General features: G+C 45.0%; 1 protein-coding gene and 1 long non-coding RNA gene across 7 annotated transcripts in view; one reads left to right on the top strand and one right to left on the bottom strand.

Moving 5' to 3' along the window:
• Nucleotides 1-143: 143 nt before the first annotated feature.
• LOC109371750 (uncharacterized) lies at nucleotides 144-15274 on the top strand. 3 transcript variants are annotated; one of them, XR_002121921.1, is made up of 3 exons: nucleotides 144-229; nucleotides 3994-4046; nucleotides 15184-15274. It is a non-coding gene; the product is annotated as an uncharacterized LOC109371750 (long non-coding RNA). The 3 variants fall into 3 exon arrangements; XR_002121920.1 differs by lacking the exon at nucleotides 15184-15274 and adding an exon at nucleotides 12030-12646; XR_002121922.1 differs by lacking the exon at nucleotides 15184-15274 and adding an exon at nucleotides 4403-4747.
• The window catches only part of AFAP1L1 (actin filament associated protein 1 like 1), a 58792-nt gene continuing 41131 nt past the window's right edge, over nucleotides 2903-20563 (bottom strand). For all 4 annotated transcript variants that reach the window (XM_019624436.1, XM_019624438.1, XM_019624437.1 and 1 more), the window contains 8 exons: nucleotides 19832-20043; nucleotides 18141-18286; nucleotides 17402-17474; nucleotides 15191-15302; nucleotides 10387-10551; nucleotides 8731-8909; nucleotides 6672-6800; nucleotides 2903-4013 (listed from right to left, as the gene is read on the bottom strand). In XM_019624436.1, the coding sequence (XP_019479981.1) occupies nucleotides 3990-4013; nucleotides 6672-6800; nucleotides 8731-8909; nucleotides 10387-10551; nucleotides 15191-15302; nucleotides 17402-17474; nucleotides 18141-18286; nucleotides 19832-20043 (1040 nt within the window). In that variant the 3' untranslated portion in view covers nucleotides 2903-3989. The remainder of the gene's footprint in view (nucleotides 4014-6671; nucleotides 6801-8730; nucleotides 8910-10386; nucleotides 10552-15190; nucleotides 15303-17401; nucleotides 17475-18140; nucleotides 18287-19831; nucleotides 20044-20563) is intronic.

The raw sequence follows: 20563 nt of genomic DNA, 5'->3' as shown, positions 1-20563 counted from the left end.
CTCAGGGCTGCGAATGCTGCACTTCCGGTTTCCCTTGCGCACCGTGCTTGTGTTTCGGAGCGCAACACTTCCGGTCCTCAGTGTATTCAGCGCATAGGATGTGTTTCTATCACGATGTAGGTTCGTTGCTAGCTCTGGACTATGCGGTGAGCAAAGGGGTTCCCAACTGTGCTCTCGTGGAGCTTATGTGAAGTTATAAACAACAAACAAATACAAACGCAATAAAAAGGTAAAAAATAGGACCGAGGTTTAAAGGTGAGGGGCATGGTACTGCGGAAGCATAGACTACAATATGGCCGAGTGTGGGGAGTTTTCCTAAAGGAAATAATATTTGAACTGAAAGCTGATGAATGAGTAGATGAGATAGTGGAGAAAGAGGGGCAACATTACATCAGGGATTTTTAAAAATTAGGAGCCTGACCCCCTCCCCCAATCACTCTTCCCTACCTTTTTTCCTCCAATTTTCTCATTTCCCCTCACTAAAATGGGAGTTCCGTTAGGGCAGAGATTTTTTTTTTTTGTCTTCATTTTCAATGAACAGTGCCCTAATATAGTTCAAAATTTTTTGTTGAATGAACTTCAGTCTTATTTTGGTTGAGATGGGAACATGTTTCAAAGCCTTCACATGTTTAAGGGAGTCATTTTGCTATAGAGAAGAGATTGCAGGCTGTGAGGAAATAGGTAGGGAGACAAGCTGTTGGAAAAGTCCATGCAAGGGTCCCGGGGTCACCTCCATAAAGACTTTTGTAATCACCCTATCTGAGGTAGTTACTATTTCAGGTGCGTCCAGCACATTTTTGTTTTCATCTTAGTATTTCATTTGTTTCATTTTCTTTTTGTTGGTTCTCCCAGCTAGAGTGTTTCATGAGGGTGTCTGCCTTGTTCACAGTTGTGATTTCTGACATCTAGTACAGTAGGTGCACATAGTAAGTGCTCAATAAAATTTGTTGAATGAATTAATGAAGTTGGATGGAGTCAGTGGAGATGGGAAGAAGTGGATGAATTCTAGAGAGACTTAGTATGGAAAGCTGACACAATATGAGGATGGACTGGTGATTGGGGTTGAGGGTACTTGGAGTTGCCAGACTAGTTACTGGATTGTCTCTAAGGTCAAAACAAAACAAAACAAAAAAAGTGTGCCTTCATCATTCTGAATCTTCACCATAACATGGCTTGCTTGTATTGTAGCTATTTGGGTAAGATTTTCTCTCTGCTTGTCTATGAGTTCCGTGAGGTCAGAGCTGGAAGTCTTTTGCATGTTTGTATGCTATCCAAGGCCCAGTTCAGATGTGTTATAGCCAACACATCATGTTTCTTTTTGGTCTTAAGAGAAGAGCAACGTAATTTAAGGAGGGATTATGATACACTTTTACATATGAGAAAATTGAGGCTGAGAGGTTGGTGAACCTGCTCAAGGTCCCCCACAGAGGATCCACTGACACTACAAATCTGATAGTCCAAACACGTGGTAGTGTTGGGAAGGATGGAACTTCAAGTCCACCTCAGACCCATGAGCCTATACTTTGAAAAACAACCGAACAAGCAAGAACTGGCATCCATGCTTTAGCTGTTTTCTTTACACCTCTCTTAGCTGTCCAACTTACCAAATGTGCTGCATATATGCATCCATTTATTCATCTATTAAGTGCTAGTGTGCTTCTGAGTGTCGCAGTGCAAGGGGATGAAACAGAGGCTTGGAACTAAGAAGAGGGGCTCTGAGGTCACACTTACTGTATTCAAGTGCTGGCTCCACCACTTGCTAACTGTGGGCTTGGGCAGGTTACCTAACCTCTCTGGGCTTCCATTTCCTGAACTGTGAAAACTAGGGTAAGAGAACCAATCTCACAGAGCTTGAATGAAAACTAAAGGGATAATGCCTAGAAAAGCAAGTAGTTAGCACTAGGACCTGCTATGTAATTTAAAAGGAAAAAGGAAAATGTGGAGCCCCTTGTTCTAAACTTATTAATAGGGCAACAGCAGAGCAATCAACCAAGCACAGGGCCATACTAAGCATGACTGTACATGGTTGCCTGCCTGTGAAGCTGGCCCTGGCTCACATAGTGCCTGATACCTGGTGAGTGCTCAATAAATGTTAATTATTAATTTCCTAGGGTCCCACCTCTCAAAGGGTCTAACATCTGTTGGTGGAAAAAGACACTTAGCCTCAAAATAACATGGGAAAGAATGAAGATACAGTTGGGTTGTTAGGTGACATTCCAGGATCCACATTTAAAAAAGAACATTGACAATCCAGATTAGGTGAGCACCTTTGTCAATGAAGACAGGTAGAATCTGGATGAAAACTGTCCATTACGGATTGGTTGCCTTATAGCTTTTGGTGGTTGTAATTACCATATAAAAGTCATTTCTTCTCCAGTGGAAGGGACACAGGATTTTGAGTCAGACATTTCTTATCTAGTTAGTAATAAGAACCACTATTGACTGGGCATTTACTATTTCTTGGATACTGTGTGAGATGCTTCCCATGTATTGTTATCTCATTGAATTCCCCCAACAGTTTTGGGAGGAAAGTACAATTGTTAGCCAGGTTTTCATAGGTAAGGAAAACAAGAACGAGAGAGGGCAAGTGACATTCCCAAAGTCACAGCTGTTAAGTGGCAGAGGCAGGGCTCCAACCCAGCCCTGTCTGGATCGAGGCTCATCAGCCCTAAGCCTTATGCTCCGCCACTGACCAGCTAGGCGCTTCTGGGCAGGTTATTTTTCTTGCTCTCGTCTCCAGCTCTCTCAGAGGTGGAAACTTTCGGATGAGGCTCAAGTATGTAAAGCCTTAGGCAGGGTAAAGTATGTGAAGCCTCTAACAAAGTGTCCAGAGGTTATTCTGGGATTTCCCTTCTCTCCCCTTGAGCTAACCTCTAAGCTCATGTAGTTAAATGGTTTTATCTTTATTGGAGGGAAATGTGGCAAAGACTTATAAAGTGCCTGCAGTGTTGAAAAAGTAGCGAGTGGCACAGTAAGGAGACTGTCCAGCATTTGAGGTCCTTGCTCCTCTATACAAGTATCAAGTGTTTGTAAAAGGCACTCATGCTGCAGAAATGAGCCACCGTCTCTTGGTTCTCCCTGATAGTTTTACTTCATAGCCGATATGGAAGGGCAGACTGGTGGGCCTCTGAGAGCAAGATAAGGATAAACACAAAGAGTGTCACTTAGATTGTTAACCATAGCTCCTGGAGCTTGAGTGTCATAAAAATAGGTAAAGGACATGACTGACAGCAAATGACCCCACCCTACAAAGCCTGCGATATCTTGTGGACATTAGAAATCTATGCTCCTGTCACTGAGTATCACTCGGAGCTTGAAATATGTCACCTGCTGAACCTCTTTGCCTGCTCCATAGGCAGATCTCAGATTTGAAAACAGTTCAAATCTGGGGTTCTGGTAGCTGCATCTGCCTAAGCAGATGAGGAATGCTTGTAGAGTTTACATGTTCTGTATAGCTTTCATTCACTTTTATGCAAGCAGGGGTAATTCTGTTGATTTTTAAGCCTGTTTATCTTGCCCAGAGGCTCTCAGTATTGCCCAACATGAATCCAGTGGGCACAAATGTGATCAGATGATCAAGTCTTGTCTCTATGCGCACCACTGGTGCTTTAGCACTGCCTTCCTTTGCCTGAAGGACGGGACAGGGATGCTGAGAATGGGATGGGTGGCTTATTCACATATGCTTTCATTTCTTCTTCAGAAGGGAAGGCAAAGACGTTTAACAAAACTTTTACAACTGAGCGGATTTCTGTCTCCCTCCACTCCCACTTTCCACCCTCTGTAAAGTTATATGGGGATGCCCTCCATTTCCTTCTTCCTATGTCTTCCCTCCCTATTCCCCCTCTCATGCAGACAATAAAGGCTGGTCTTTTGGGTGCCCCAGAAAGTGGGGGCTACTTCCAGTCTTCTGATGTCTCTTTGTGAAAAAAGCATTTCCGCCTTAGATGGACAAGCTCATATTTTCTTTGGATAAAATCCTCATCCTCTTTCTAGGTCTTCTTCATTTCCCATTCCTGAAGTACAGAAAGAGAAGACAAATCAGTTTGGTGAGTAGTCTGTGTGACTTGCAGGATACAAACATTCCACTGCACCTCATTATAGAAAAATCTCCACGGACCATATTAGAGAGCCATAGGTCCTTGTCCTGCTCCCCTTTGGCTGTGGCTAAATCATTTCTCTACAGTGGGTCTCATCTCTAAGGGGGCTCAAACCTCACAAAATTTGTCTTTCTCAGACAAGAAAACTGAGGCCCAGAAGGAGGAGGGGAGTGGGGACCGCAGTGCTGTTTCACAGGACCTTGGGGTGGGGTAGGAGGAGGGTGGGAGAGAAGCCAAAGCCGTCTGGTGAGGAGGGTGAGGGCAGGCAGCCCACTGGGGTCCTTGCCTTCTCTTGGGGCTTCCAGGAGTTCATCTGAGAGGTAAACTGAAGTCATGGCCAATGGTGGATGGCTGTTGACGCATAAATGATGCATGGGTGTCTAGCCAGCCCCGGAGGTGATGGTGTGAACCAGGGTAGAACGTGGTGGTAAGAAAATTCTTGGTTGGGAGGGTTCTTCAGTCCCAACCTACTCCTCTCCCAGTCTTTGCCACCTGAACCACAGTTGCTCAGGGCAGTGACCTAGGAGTCATCCTTGATTCCTTTGTTTTCCTCATTCTCTACATCCTCATTGGCAAATCCTTTGGCTCTACCTCCAAAGCCAGCCACTTCATATCACCTCCATTAAACCTTTCTCATCCCTTTCTCTCTCTCTCTCTCTCTCTCTCTCTCTCTCTCTCTCTCTCTCTCTCTCTTTCTCTCTTTCTTTCTTTTCTTTCGCTGAGCCATCCTGCCACCTGTTGGCAGCTAAGTGGCAGCTCAGCTCAGGCCCATGTGGGAATCGAACCGGTGACCCTATTGCTCAGAGCTCACACTCTTGTGCAAGCTCTTAACCAACTAAGCCAGTCAGCTGGCCCTTCCTCATCTATTTCTAACTGGTCTCTTATCTCCTTGTGCATTCTCAACATAGTAGCCAGAATGGTCTTTTCAAAATGTAATTCATATCCCCACATTCCTGGCTCAAAACTTGACAATGGGGCTGGCCAAGTGGTGCGTTGGTTAAGAGCTGGCTTGGAATGCCAGAGGGCCCTGGTTTGGATCCCACATATGAGGGCCAGTGACACTGCCCTCTACAGCTAAGATACTGAACAACAGCTCAACCTGGAGCTGGGCTGCCCTGAGTCGCCGGCAATGGCGTAGGCTGCAGCCCCTGTGGGTTGCTATAGGCTACCGTGTGTAGCTAGTAGCCAGCATGAGCGGCCAGCAGCCACAGTGAGCGGCCGTCCAGAAGCCGGCTACTGATCTGTCTCGCCCGGGAAGAGCGCAGTGATGGTGCCAACTTGGACCAGTGAAGCAACATCCTCCACAACTAGACTGAAGAACAAAAGGACAACAACTTGTCTGTTCCCCTTCCCCCAATTCTCCAGTGCTGTTCCCATCCCCCAGTCCCCCAATAAAAAATTTTAAAAACAAACAAAAAAACCAAAAAAACCCCAAAAACACTTGACAATGACTTTCTATTATATTAGAAAAAATTCCAAAGTTTTTGCAATGGCCTACAAGGATCAAAAGGATCATGTTTGTATGAAAACATGCAGTGGCCCAGAGATGTGTGTGATCCATCAGCTAAGAATGGTTTTCACGTTTTTAAATGTTTGAAAAAAAATCGAAAGAATAATTTTTTGTGATGTGAAAATTATATGAAATTCAAATCTCAGTGCCCATAAATAATGTGTTATTGGGACGCAGCCATGTTCATCATTTGCTTACATATCATCTGTGGCTGCTTTCCTGCTGCAGTGGCAGAGTGAAGTGGTTCACAAACCTCAAATGTTTATTGTCTGGCCGTTTACAGAAAAAGTTTGCTGATATCTGGTCTAGATGATCTGGCTTCTGGCTGGTTACTTCTATAATGCTCAGGTATTTGTTTTTCAAGATCACACTTTCTTACCTGCAATTTTGAAACCCAGAAAGCTCTGAAACCAAAATTTTTCTCAAGTGTTTTGGTACCAATTCGTTTGGTGGCAAAACCTGACCTGAACTGATGTTTATCATCTATTTATTCCACATGGTATGAATAGTTATGTGTTTTTCTATAGAATTATTAATGTGTTTGCCTACAGGGTACCTCCTGAGAACTTGCTGGGGTTTTTCATCATATATAATATATGCACCATATTACCTTTCTAAAATTCAGTACATTCTGAAACACAGCTGGCCCCAGGAGTTTCAGACACAGGACTGTGGACCCATATTATGGACTGAGTCCTGGACTTAGAATTGGAAGAGGTGGGTTTTCAAGGCAGCTCTTGCAATGGTGCCCTGTATAACCTTGGGCGAATCTTCACTCCCTGATCTTCAGTTTCCTTACCTATGACACGGGCCTTTCTTTTCTCAAAACATGGTGTAGGCTCTGAAGGCAGAGATTGCTAGAACTAGGTGTTAAGATGGAGTAAATAGGTTCTGAATGAGAGCTGAGGGTCTTCCCCTCTGAGCAAAGCTCATGAGTTTTATTGCATGGATATACTGGCAATTCTTTGCCTTTCTCATTAGCTGACGTCTTTGGTTCTTAGTGAGTTTCCATAGAAAGGAGGCTGCCAGATCTCTGAATTTTGATTAGCTGAGCCATTGCTTACCTTGGCCTTTTGTAGCACCCTTCCTTGGTTGGAGGTTACGATGGACGGGCTCCTCTTCCTCAGCTCAGAAACACAGTTGACAGGGACAGGTTGTTCTGAGGCATTGTTCTGGGGTTTATTTGCAGTTTCCTGTTGATGACAAATAATTACATAGGTGCGTCTAGTGCTGGCTACCTACCCCTGGTTTGCCCTCAAAAGAATGCAAATAGAAGGTACTATGCAAACTTGCCAACATCAGACAGGGTGAGGGGAGGAAGACAGTTAAGGGCCTTGGAATAAAGGTAACGGCAGCTAAAATGACTGCACCCTCACTATGTACCTGGCATTATGTGGATTAGCTCACATAGCCTTAACAAGTCTGGGAAGTAGGTACTATCAGTTATCTTATTTTCCAAATTAGAAAAATGGGAAGGTCAAGTCACTGCTCAAGGTCACGTGGCTGGTGAGAGGGAGAGTTGGGATTCAAACCCCACAGTGCTATCTCTTACCCTCTCTCCTGTATTCCTTCTAATTTCCATACTGCCTTCACCCCTTAAAATTTCCAGTTGATTATTTAGCACCTTATTGGATATAGCTCCTTAAGTATGACATATTAACAGGTAAGCCTGCAGGGAATTTAGAGAAGACTTCTCTTTATCTCCAAATGCCGTGAAAAGGAACAAAAGTGGAGGGAAAAGTCTCCTAGAAAGTGAACGTCAAGGCATGCTGGTGGGAGGAAGCAGCTGTGTGCACCAGCCCTCTGTGACTGTGAAGTTGTTCTTTCCCCGGCCCTTAAGCTCTTCATCTGTAAATGAGGTGGAAACCAGCCCCTGGAGAGGAAGTGCAGGGTGGAAAAAACAGCTCTAGCTTCCCAATCATGGGGTGTGGTCTGACCAGGCAATGTGAACTTCGACAACAAACAATAAGATTATGGTTCTCCATGACAACTCACACTTGTCAGACAAGTTATTTAATCTCTCTGAGTCTCAATTTCCTTGTCTGGAAGCAAGTATAACATTCATTCGACAAACATTTATTGCACTCCTATTTTTTGAACTCTGTAAAGAGCTATAATGACAAAATAGATATAGTCCAATTCTTAAAAATACCATTTAATTGAGGAGATAGACATTAGACAAGTAATGAGACAAATATATACGGAAAAATTGTGGTTAAGTGTAAAAGAGGAAGAATAACAGATGGAGCTGTTGGTAATTTAGCTCAGTGGTTCCCACATGGGGGCGATTTTGCCTTCCCAGAGACATTTGGAAATGTTCGAAGACAAAACTGGGGGCGTGGCGCTACTCGCATCTAGTGGGTAGAGGCTAGGGATGCTGCTAAACATCCTATAATGTGCACGGCAATCCCTTAATAAACAAGAATTATTGTTCCCCAATATCAAGAGCGCTGAGGTTGAGACACTGATATAGACTGAGGTCAGTGAAGTTCTCCCCGAGGAAATCTCATTGAAGATGAGAGGATCCACCTTGCAGGGTCGCTGGGAATGTTAGAGATAACGGATGCCAAGCCCTGGGGACTGGGCCTGGTACACTGGGCATCCTAGGAGAGGGCATGTGCAAGGTGGTGAAAGCAGGGCCTGGAGTCAGACTTCCTGGGTTTGGGATCCTGTCTCCCACTTAACTGAGTGACCTTGAGCAAGTCGCTCAACATCTCTGAACCTCAGTTTCCTTGTCTGTCAAACAGGGTGAATACACACAGTACTACCTCACAGGACTGCTGTGAGGACTACGTGAGATAATACAGGTTAAGCGTCTGCACTGGCCCGTGGTAATTGATCCACACCAGTTTGTTATTCAACATATGGTAGTCATTATTACCAGTAATCACAGGGCCACTTCTCAGATCACATTAAGGATACAAAGTCAAATGGGGTTGCGTCAGTGGAGAGAACACAGGCCAGAGAGCTTGCTCCAAGAGTCCGCTTCCTAGCTGTGCCGCCTATGGCGTGTCCCTTAGGGCCTGCTTTGTTATTTGTAAATGAGCACAACTCCCAGCCCCAAAGAATGCTCAAGGTCTGCAGCGTGTGAGGGCACGAAGCAGCAGCAGGGAGTGGACTCACCACACTCTTGTTCTTGCTGCTCACGGAGAGCCCCAGGGCCGGGCCCCCTGCCAGGGACTGCTGTAAGCGCTCCTTCACGGCCACCAGCCTCAGCTCCAGGTCGATCCGGCGTTCCTCCTTTGTCCGACACTGAGCTTCCAGGCTGGCCACGGCCTCCTCTAGAACCTTTACCTTTGCTCCTGTGTTCAACGACATTGATGAGAAAGAGCTGATGCTGGCCTGAAGCCTCAAGGAGTTGGGCAGGGCCTCAGGCCCTAGTGTGCCCCTGCTGGGGGGCCTTTCCGGTCCTCAGTCCTGGTTAAGAGATGGACTTTGGGCCTGGGGTTCCAGCTAGGTAGTGTGGTTTTTACCTGCCCAATACCCATTTCCCCATCTTCTGAATACAGAACCCTGACTTTCCACTGGAAAAGCGCCTTTCCTCTCTCATTCTCTATCATTTGGATGGGGCTGATCTCATTCCTAGTTCAAAGGGTTGGCACATGACTTAGTCGTGGCCCATAATCATATCTCATTTTCTGGTCACAGCGATTTGTTTAGGGATCAAAGCTGGTCAGAGTGAATCCTGAGGTGTTTGTGGGGGCCACTGGGAAGAGAAGTTCTCTCTGCTGGGGTGGCTGACAGGGTTGGGTGAGGGCTGGAGCTGTGCAGCCATTTTGCCACCATGAGAGAGAATTAAACCAATGTTGAGGAAGACAGAAGCAAAAATTAGAGAAATATGCATCCTGGTGACATCATTTAAGTCCCTGGACTTCACGATAGCTGGTAGTTTAATTTTTTTCAATTACATTTTCCTTGTTTTCATTTCTAAGCCAGTTTAACTTTGGTTTCTGTTACTTGTAATCAAGAGTCATAACACAGGGCTTAACATTGACCAGGGTTTCCTACGAGGATTTTGCTGTTTATTCAGTTTAACCCAGCAAACCTATATTAGAACTTTTTTTATGCCAAGAGCTGTGCTGGGCCTTTCTAGTTTTAAAAATTAGTTCCACTGTTTGCTCTAAGAGAGAAGCAAACCCTGGAGGTTTTGTTTTTTTTTTAAATCATGGATTCCTTTCATTCATCCATTTTTTCATTCAGTAAATACTTCATGAATGCTTGCTATGTACCGGGCACTGTCCATCATTCCCAGCACCTGTCTCACACAGTACCGAAAGCATGCTGAACTACAGCTATAGACAGAATTCAAAGCAAACAGCAGAAGAGCCTAGAGCGGGCAGGGCCAATAGAAGTCATGGCCCCCTAGATTTCAGAAGAGGATGCTGGCAGAGCATCACTTATCCATCATTCCCAGCACCTGGGCCAGTGTCTCACACAGTCAGGTGCTCAGCATCTGTCTGTGAATGAATTAATGTGAGGTTCACAATGATTTCTTATGTCCTTGATTCTAAGGCACACTCTGTTCTTCACATTTTAACATTTCTAATATCAAATTGCATCTTACCACATTTTTGTGATGCTTTTTCATCCCTTTACCCCCAAAGCAGTTATTAAATTGATAGTACTTCATTAGTCAGGAGGGGTGATGAGGAGGAGGAGGGGGGAAGAGGAAGGGAAGGAGAAACTCCCCTATCCTGGGTAAGAAACTAGGTGACCAAAGGTAGGGGACATGTCAAGGTTGAGCCCCGGGGGCGCTTAGGACCACACTCACGCAGGTACCTGGGTTGTTCCGAATGGCATCCTTCAGCTCCCTCTTTTCCTGCCGCAGTGCCATCAGCTCTGTGCGGATCATCTCTTTCTCTTTCTCCAGCTTCTCTTTTTCTACCAGGTACCTCCGGGCATCCTCCTCAGCTCGGTTCTTACCGTACTTGTATTGATTGGCACCTATGGAGATGCGAGGCAGGAAAAGGCACTCAGTTCTTACCTCTGATAAGGATATTTGGGTGGTGTTAGCTTCTTTCTCAGCCTCAACTTCTCCATCTACAAAATGGGGATATTTGGATCTATAGCTCTAGATATACTTAGTGTGACTACTCTAAGGAAACAAGGAGCAAAGGGGAGGTAGTAGAGCACAGAGACGAGGAGCAAAGGCCTTGGAACCAGCTAGACCAAGGTTTGCCTTCTCTTTTCCCCTTTACTGCTTGTGTGACATCAGGCCAAAGTGAATGGTGGTGGTGTTGTGCCTTCCTCCTCAGCTCTAGTTTCCTCATTTGTAAATGTGGATATTGATCAAATTTACCTATTAGCGTTGTAGTAGGGTTTAAATGAGATAATTCATGAAAAGTACTTAGTATATAGTACCTGGCAAACAGTTAGTGCTTCATAAATGTTAGATTATAATAATAATGTAAAACAAATTTTGTAATGTGTAACACACTTGGGCTTTAAAAGTCAACTCTCAGGTGTATATAAGACAAGGAGACAGGGAAATATAACTCAGATCCATAGAGAATCGAGACCTTGAGCTAAAGTCAGGCACTGCCCATTTCATTGCTGGGAAATGGGTGGGGGAAGGGAGGAACCCAGTAGTCTACGATGGGCTCTACACTATGATGATGGACAAAAACCACAAGTAATTATAGCAAAAATAATTATTGAGTATTTATGACATGCTAGGTCACTTATATGCATTTCCATTTAATCCTCATAAAAACTTAGTATTATTAGCTCTATTTTATTGTTGAGGAAAGAGGAACAGAGAGGTTAGGTTGCTAATGATGGCAGAGCCTTGGTTTGAACCTATGTCCATCTACAATAGCTTTAGGGTTCATGCCATGCAATACTGCTTAGCTAGGGAAAGGCCATAGTCCAGCCTGGCAGGGAAAGTTTTATTTATTTTGTTACTACAGACACCCATACACGCTCCTTTGTAAGTTGGTGGGGTATGGAGTGATTCCCATGATTTGCTGATAACTGTGGGTCTTGACACTCCAGTTCCTGTAGGGGTCGCACGTAGTTACCCAGTGACCATGCAAAAATCAGTTCCTGCCACAGTTACCCTGCAATTCAAGCCAGATCATAAATGAAGCAGGGAGGACAGAGAAGGGGTCCCATACCTCCCCCAACTTCCCAGATGTACAATGGCATCTCAGGGGAGGTGGCTCCCAGAATTTTGGACTTTGTAGACTCGTAAAAAAAAAAGTGTAGACCAGGAAAGGGGTGTCAACATATTATATCAGCTAACGACCTTAAAAACCCCAACTACCATCTATTATTCCCAATATTTTATAAAATAAACAATATTTTAACATCCCCCGAGATGGAAGGACACAGGTGCAGAATAGAATAGTTATTTACATTGAATAGATTTAGCTTTATGAGAAACTTCATGCACTGTACTTATTTTTCTCATTTCACTGCAGATGAACGAAAACTTCCTAAGGGACTGAACCAGCGAGTGGACTCAACTTTGGGAGCCAGTGCCCTTGTTTGCCTTAATCTGTCAGCACCATGGAGAGCAGCTTGTTTTATACACCCCCACGCCCCCACCCCGTAACACGTGGTGAAGGAGTAACCAAGATTGTTTTAAGGAGCTATAATTCTGTGGGTCTCATAGTATTATTGATAAAATATTTGCTTCAGACTGCCCAAGCACCTTCCAGAAAAATCCGGGCTTCCATAGTGGGGGGTGGGAGGGGAAGGAATGTTTAGTGTTCAAGTTACTAATGTGACTAATGTACTACTGTAGTATATATCAGTACATCATTCCTTTTTATTGCTGAATAATATTCCAGGTGACGTTAGGGGAAAAGCCACCGTTGTTCTGATAACTCAGCCTTTAATCTTATTGGGGATCTTTTATAAGTGATGAATCTATTTTGTCTTCTGCTTTTGAGGTTTTCTCCTTATCTGGCTTTAGGATTTTGACCATGATGTGTCTTTTGTGGATCTCTTTGCCTTTATCCTACTTGAACGTCACTGGTATCCTGGATGTATAAATTAATGTTTTTCAATAAATTTGGCAAGTGTTCAGCCATTATTATGTCTTTTAATATTTTTTATGCTCCTTTTTGTCATCTCCTGGGACTCCCTTTGTGCATATGTTATTGTGCTAATGGTGTCCTGCATTTCTCTGATGCTCTGTTCATTATTCTTTATTCTTTTTTTTTCTGCTCTGTATGGGTCACACTTTCATGTTTCATATTTTTTGTCTGAAAGTTAGACATTTTATATAAATACATTGTAGCATCTCTGGATACTGATCCCCCGACCCCTGGGTTGTTTGTTTAGTGACTTAGCTGGCTTGTTCAGTGAAGTCCATTTCCCCCGGTAGTGTGAAGCTTCCGATGCGGCTTCTCAGTGGGTGCGACCTTGGGCCTGGGTAAAGTCACCCTGAGAGGACAGTGGTCTTAACAGGGCTCGGACTCTCTCTCTGATCTCTCTGTTCAGCTCTCTGCCTCTGTTGGTATCACACAGAGCTGGTAGGCTCCTCTAATTGTTAGTGGATGGCTCTGTTGTTTTTGACAATGTCCTGGGGTATCAGTTGCTCCAGGGTCCGATCAAATTAATTCAGCCCCTTTACGGAGTAATCTCTGAGGCCAATCTTTTGAGGTCAGTCTTTTTCTGACCCCAGGAGGGCTCTTCTTAGCTGTCTCTTTCCCTGGTTCTCTCTGATGAACTAGCTGACCTATGGTTTAGTTTGCTCGTGGGACTACTAGCCTCCTTCCTTGGTTACCACCAAATCTCCATTGTTTCTCAGAGTACCCTAGGCTTGAATTTACCCACAGTCCATTCCAACTAAAGTTAGTTCTTTAGAGGGAGAGCTTTGGAGTTCTCTGTTCTATGGCCTGCCTTTTACCCTGGGCAAAATCTCTGAGTCACTGTTCTGGATCTAGGGGTGGGACCTGTCACTTCTCTTGGCGTGACAATCCTGCTTTTTGAGCAAGGTGCTGGGTGGGACCAACCTCTGGTCTTCCTGATTTGCTTCGCCTCGCATGGATGACTGTGTGACATCTCAACTGCAACCTCACTAAAGACCTTAGCCAGAGCTACCTAACTAAGCTGCTCCAGGATTCCTGACCTACAGAATCAGTGACATAACACATGCTTATTTTTTTGAGCTATTACATTTTGGGTAATTTGTTATATAGCAGTAGGTAATTAATACATGATTGCGGGGAAGACCCTTCTCTTTTATTTTCTTCAGTTTATTCCTCTGAAAAACGTGGTTGGAGGAGATCTATGGTTTCCAGCTGCCCTGCAAGGAGCCCTATGATTTCACAGGGATGGCTAACAGGCTACTATTATGTGGGGCAAAGGGTAGGTCAGGTGGACCTCCTGATCCCAACCAGAGCAGCTCCACTTTTATATCTTTTATAACTGCGCTTCAACATAAGATTTGATTTGAAGGAAGTGTCTGCTTTTATCTTTGTTGTTAGGCTTTTTAAAAACACATTTTGTGATTTCTTTAATCTTGCATGCTTCTTTCAGTTTTGTTTTCCATTTTAAAACGGGCATTCCATAAGTCCCAGTATTTGCAGTGCCCTTGAGAGTAGAGTGTACGGAATGTTACACAACAATCTGCTAATTGTTCAGAGGGAAAAACTCAGATCGAGAAAGGGGAAGGGACTTCTCCAAAGATACATAGTCATTTACTGATCAAGTTAGGAATGGAATATGGGTCTCCTGACCCCCAGAACAGATTATCTATACTAGCGAAGTGGAGTTATAATTTTAAAAAGTATTTTAAAAAATAAATCTTCCAAAAGCAAAGAATAGAATTTGACTTTGTTCAGGTGCAGGGGGAAGAAATGTAAAGCAACAAGTAAAAGACTCTTGGAACATGCTATCAACGGGAAGTTGGCTTGCTCATAAGGATACATCACACAGGAGCAGAGGTTAGCTTTGAAAATCAAACAGAATGTACCACAGAGTTGTCTGGCATTCTTAGTCATTGTTGTGCAGTGTGGCCATCAGGCAATTAACTAAGCCCCCCGCCAGGCAGAGCTGGGACGGGGACAGAGAGGTGAGCCACACCTTTGGCGGCAGCTGCCTCAAGGGTAATTTGGAGGAGTTCAGTTCTCCACTTACTACCCCCAGATCAGAAATTATAAATTGTTAGCCACTGGAACAGACACAGCTTGAGGATGAACTTTATAAATATTTAAATATATATGTATGTATATATATTTGGCCTTACATTAAAAAAAATTAGTTGCTAATATTAAAAAAAATAAGTAAATTTTATATAAAGTCTAGCTTTCTGGTCTCTCTGGAATAATTGGCAGATCTGGGCTGGCACTGCAGCGTGGGGCCATCAGCAGAGCTGAGTGGCGGCCATTCCTACAGTAGGAGCCTGAGCACTCAATCCCCCACACCCCACTCCTGTCATTTCTCCTCGGAGGCCACACGCTAGGTGCCCTTTAGCAGTGTGCTTGTGATGTCATTTTTCTTATGGGAGAATGTTTTCTTACACCTCATTTCACTCATGTCTTTACCTGCCTGATCCCTGGAGGAATCTGAGTTTGAGACTCCCACCCCTCATGGACTGTTCCCTTCTCTCCCCACCCCACACAGAACTCACTGGAGGCATGGCGCTTGACTTTGACCTGTGGATCCACTCGGTGGGACATCTCACTGCAGGAGGAGGCATGGCGCTTCACCTGGGCCCCCGTGGGACGTTCCGGCTCCTCGTCCTGAGTGGGAGATGGAAGAAGGAGATGAAGTCCAGGTAGGCTCCGAGTTATCAGTGGAGGGTCTGTGCTCGGTGGATGAGTGCTGTGGGGCCTCTGAGATCTTGGCCTTATATGTTTAGACTTGTGCAGCCCTCAACAGTTTATATACCATTTTCATTAGCAGTGTTATCATTTGAGCCTCATGCCTTCCTGTGGGGGGCAGCAGAAGGCAACCCTAAATTGGAATATCTGCTGAGAGGAAAATTAAGACGTCTTAAAAGATTGTGAGTCACCATACTTGATTTATCACAGGTATTTTTGTCCTTATCTCATTTCAAAGTATCCTTCAAATTTCTGAATTATTTAAAAAAAAAAAGTCATGGGTGCGATCAGCCAATGGTAGATGTTACATAATTTAGACGTACTCTGCCTTTGTGCATGAGGAGTATTAAGAACACTCAAATTCCTGTAAAGGTCAGAAAACTGTGAGAGGAATGTGATAATAATGTAATATAATAATGATATTAGTAAGAGCAGTAGGATTCACTTGTACTTTTCTGTGTAAGACCTTCCAATGTCCAGGCTCTGTGCTAAGTGCTTTCCATAAAATATTTATTTAGTTCTTGCAGTCGCCCAATCAGGTAGGTTTTATCATATCCATTTGAATCCAGGAAGTGAGGATCAGAGGAGTGAAGCCCAAGGTAGCTCAGATTGAGCCCTGAGTCCAAAGCTTGCGTCCTTAAGTACTAAGTTGTCTTGCTGCTAAACTCTGCAACTGAGAAAGATCTCAAGCTGCATCCACTGGTTCATCTGAGTCTGAAGAAAGGCCATGTAAACAGGATGACGGGGGAAGTTTCTAAACGGGGGTCCTAGAGGTGCAAGCTCAGAATATCATCTAGCACAGCTCAAGGCAGGTTTTCCTTGGCAGTTTGATTCCCTCTCTCTCTCTCCTGTAGTTGTAAGGCCTGATCCACCCACCAGGGTCTGATCACAGTGTGGCTCTCTGGCTCTCCTGTGGGAAGAGAAGGCATAGAGCAGGCCAGGAGCAGTCCAGGTCGTGTGATGGCTATAGAGGTTTCACTGTAAATTAATGAGCTGGCATCTCCTTGGTTTAGCACGCAAGACAGGGAGATTGTGTCCTGGGAGCTGAAGTCCTGACTGTAGAAGCCACCAGGTAAAGGCCTATGGGGGTGGCCTTCTGTTAGTGTCCCCCCCTGAACTCCCAAGATACCACTGAATCAGCAGCATTAGTTCACAGAGCCTTAAATGGGTGCCGAATCCAGCACCTTGCTCAGACTGGAGTGTACAGAGCCCTTCTTCCTAATCTGGGAGCTGTCCGCTGTACCATCCAACCTCCTGCGCCACAGTCTGTGATAAGAAGGGTCCTCCCTCCCCTTCCAGCTGCTGGTTAAATGAAAATGATCTCTCTGAGGCAAAGGGAAAAAGGAGAACTGCATAGTGATGTTTCTGTCAAGGCATGTACAGTAGTGGCCCCTACGATTATAACAGAGCTGAAAAATCCCTATTGCCTAGGGATGTCGTAGCTGTTGTTATGTTACACTGCAGTGCATTACTCACGAGTTTGTGGTGATAAGCAAACCTACTGCACTGCCGGTCATATAAAAGGACCGCACATAACGTTATGTACAGTACATCATACTTGATAATCATCCACTGTTAATGGTTTATGTATATACTATACTATACTATACTATATTATACTTTTTATCATTATTTTAGAGTGCGCCTTCTACTCATAAAAAAGAAGTTTGCTGTGAAACAATATGCCACGTTCCACCTGGAGCAGCCTCATCCATCTCGTGTTTACTGCGTCTCTTGGTTGCATCATTCTCTCTTGTGCTTGATATAATGTCGTGTTGCTTTGTACATTGGCATGTTGTACAGGTTTGTAGCCTAGGATCCGTAGGATACACCATATAGCCAGGTGTGCGGTAGGCTGTACCATCTATGGTTGTGTACGTGGACTCTGTGATGTTCTCACAACAATGAGATCGCCTAACGGCACGTTTCTCAGAACATATCCCTGCTGTTAAGGGAGACAGAGGGAGCGCTAAGAAGTGGCCTTTGCCACGTTCCTGGGCAGTCCCAAGGGACCATACCTGCATCTTTTCATAAGGAACATCATCATAGATACGGGGCTCGGGCCACTGGTCCTGGCAGGATCTTGCATATCTAGAAATACAAGGTACAATGACGATGGCACTTTGCAGCTTACAGTGCTTTCCTGTCCAGTCTCTCATTCGATTCTGGCAGCAGTTCATAACGCACATTGGAAGGTTAGTAACAGCAACTGTTCCAGGCAGCACTGGGCCATTGCTGTGTTCAGGGCTTTACAGGCAGGGACCCATGTGATTCTCACAACAAGCCCGGAAACAGGTAATTCATCACCTCCATGTTATCAGTGAGAAAACAGAGGCTCCAAGCTGGCAAGCACCCAGCCCAAGTTGTTGGTGGTGATAAAGCTTGACTCGAACCCAGCTTTTCTAGCGCTGAACTCCACATACCAGCCCTGTGTTTGCCCAGATGCTCAAGTGTGTGAGAACCGAAGGTTCCGCGGCATGAGAGCAAACCCCAGGGCACTGAGCAAAAGGGCTTTTCCACTTTTGTGCATTTCGTCCACAGCTTCCCCTGACCCTGGTCTGGGCTACCTCCTGTAGACAGCTCACGCCTGCCTGCTGGAGGAGGAAGCCACGCACTCTGACTTCCCGAAGGAGTAGAAGCCTCCGCAGTCCTTCCTCCCTTCCCTCCTAGTGCCGGAGGCTGGTCTCAGAGACTCTGAGAGGAAGCTGAGACAGGAAAGCCCTGAGTAGCGGAGGGCTGTGGGGCGCTGACTCTTACAGGAAGGAGTTGCGCCCCGCACTGATGATGCTGGTTAAGGTCTCCACGTCCACGTAGTCATAGTGCAGCGCCTCGGGGGTGACTTTGGAGCCCATCTCCACCAACAGCAGCCCAAGCCAGCGGCCCATGTCCTCTGAGCAGCTTGCCTGAGGGAGAGGAGGCACAAGCCAGTTCACTTTGGCACCGTCGGGGCCTCTGGCTCCCTGCCTACTTCGGCCAAACCCATATTCATATAGCGCCTGTTATGTACCCAACACTTAGGGGTCCAAGAGGAACAAGAATACACATCCAGAAATCCAAGTGGCTCCCACTTTCCCCTATAGTCAGGTCTCTGCTCACTATCCTCAGAGCCTTCCTGAACTTCAGATGTGAAAACATTTGGGTGTTCCCTGAATATTCCTTAAAAATACTTACTTTTTATTAGAAGAGGCTATTTCTCACATAACTCAATGTTTTTTTATATTATCCTCGCCAATTATTTATAGTATTGTTTGTAGGAAAAACTCCAAGAAGTTGTTGGTCAACTAAACATGCTTACGTTGGTCCTCATTTAAAGAGCATTATGATAAAAATCAACCTAGCCTGCAAATGCTAAACTTGAATAAAGGCAGGATACTTTCCCCCAGAAGGCTCTGTGTATAATTGAACAGAAGTAATGGACCCATCTCAAACTATCAAAAATAAAAGTGAGTTACTGAGGTTAATATTTCTTGAAATGTAAACTGAGAGAGGCAGTGGGTACTGGGCACAGAAAACCAGACCAAGAGGCTGAGGTTTAGTTTCAGGGTAAGACCAAGCGGCCACTGACCCTCTGTGGGGCTTTGAACAAAGCGCTCGACTGCCCTGGCCTCGGTTTCCTGTCTGTAATGTGAGGGGGTCGTTATTTATGTTTCCCGCTAGTGTTCACATTGTAAAGTCTAAATAGCCGAGGGATTGACATGTAGAAAGGAGATTCAGGTACTCTGAATGACCTCAGAGAGGATGGCTTGTGCCACTGGGTAGGGCCGACAACGAATAGTTAAAATAAAATCACATATTCATTCAGCCATTTGTCCAACAACTGTTCATTGAGCCCTTAGTCTGTGCTGGACGTCATGCTGGGTTCTGGAAAAACAAAAGTATGCAGAACAGGCTTACCAGCTTTATGGAGTTTAAAGATTTCATCTCAACATAGAGAAAAACCTTTCTAAAAATGTGAGGTGCTCAGTGGAAGGGGCAGTGGTTTATCTGAGGTGAAGGCCACTGGTGGGAAGGTTACAGGGGATTTTAGAATCAAGTCTGGGTTAGATTACACTAGATACTGTCAGGCTTTGGGTTTTAAGATAAGGGAGAAAAAAATAAACCTTGGCTCTAGGGTTGCCAGATTTAGCAAATAAAAAACAGAATGCTCTGTTAAATCCGAATTTCAGGTAGACAGTAAAAACTTTTTAGCATATGTATGTCCCAAATATTGCATGGGCTATACTTGTCTTAAAAACATTATTTGTCTTTTTATCTGAAATTCAAATTTAAGAGGGTGCTCTGGACGTTAACTGGCAGCCGTACATCACTCGGCAGCAGTTGGCTTACTTTTCCTTCTTTCTCAGTCCCTGTATTGTCAGTCGCAAGGCCCCCAAGACAAAGGCCAGCATCTAGGCCTGAGCTCCCTTCAGCTCCCACCGCCAAGGACAGCCTGGATTCTCTCCTCTCACCTCCAAGATGGCAACCTCCTGCCGCTTGCGCAGGATCCTGAAGGCGAATGGGTGTCTGGGCCCAAAGCCTGGGACCACCTCACAGCCTCGGAGGGCGATGGCGTTCACGTGGGTCCTGAGGTCTGTGCGGTCCTTGTGGAAATACAGAGTGTTGCACTTCAGGCGGCACCAGCGTTCCTTCCAGCCATGGTTCACCAGCACGTTCAGATAGCCTGGGAAGGGTAGAGTGCGATGTGATTTCCCGACAGCCCAGCCCTGAGGAAACCCCAGATGGGGGATGCAGGTTGGGGTGCATGGGTCTGTACCCCAGGGACAAAGCGCTAGCTAGAAAGAAGGCCTTCTGGGTCCCGGATCAGCTCTCTCCTGGCCTGTGACCTCAGGCCTCCTCTTCTCTCTCTGGGCTGCCGTTGCCTATCAATGAAATGGGACTGATAATCATTACCTTTCTACATTGCCACACAGCCTTTGGACCATACCAAGCTTGATGAAAAGGGCAGGAACTCCTATACAGAATGAATAGAAGACACAACTCTCCCTCTCTTGCCTTGCCTCCCCTTAAAATACCAAAACTATTACTGAAAGACAGAAAATAATGGATGATGCTGACCCCTGGTGGCAGCATATGGTAACAAAAACATCTAACCAAGATAAAGAATTATAAAACGAGTGAGGTACCCTCTTAACATTTTAGATTTAAATTTATTTATTTTTTACCATAACATGAACTGATCC

Source organism: Hipposideros armiger, unplaced genomic scaffold (genome assembly GCF_001890085.2).
Source record: "Hipposideros armiger isolate ML-2016 unplaced genomic scaffold, ASM189008v1 scaffold_590, whole genome shotgun sequence".
Lineage (NCBI taxonomy): Eukaryota > Metazoa > Chordata > Mammalia > Chiroptera > Hipposideridae > Hipposideros > Hipposideros armiger.
This window is presented reverse-complemented; position numbering and strand designations above follow the sequence as displayed.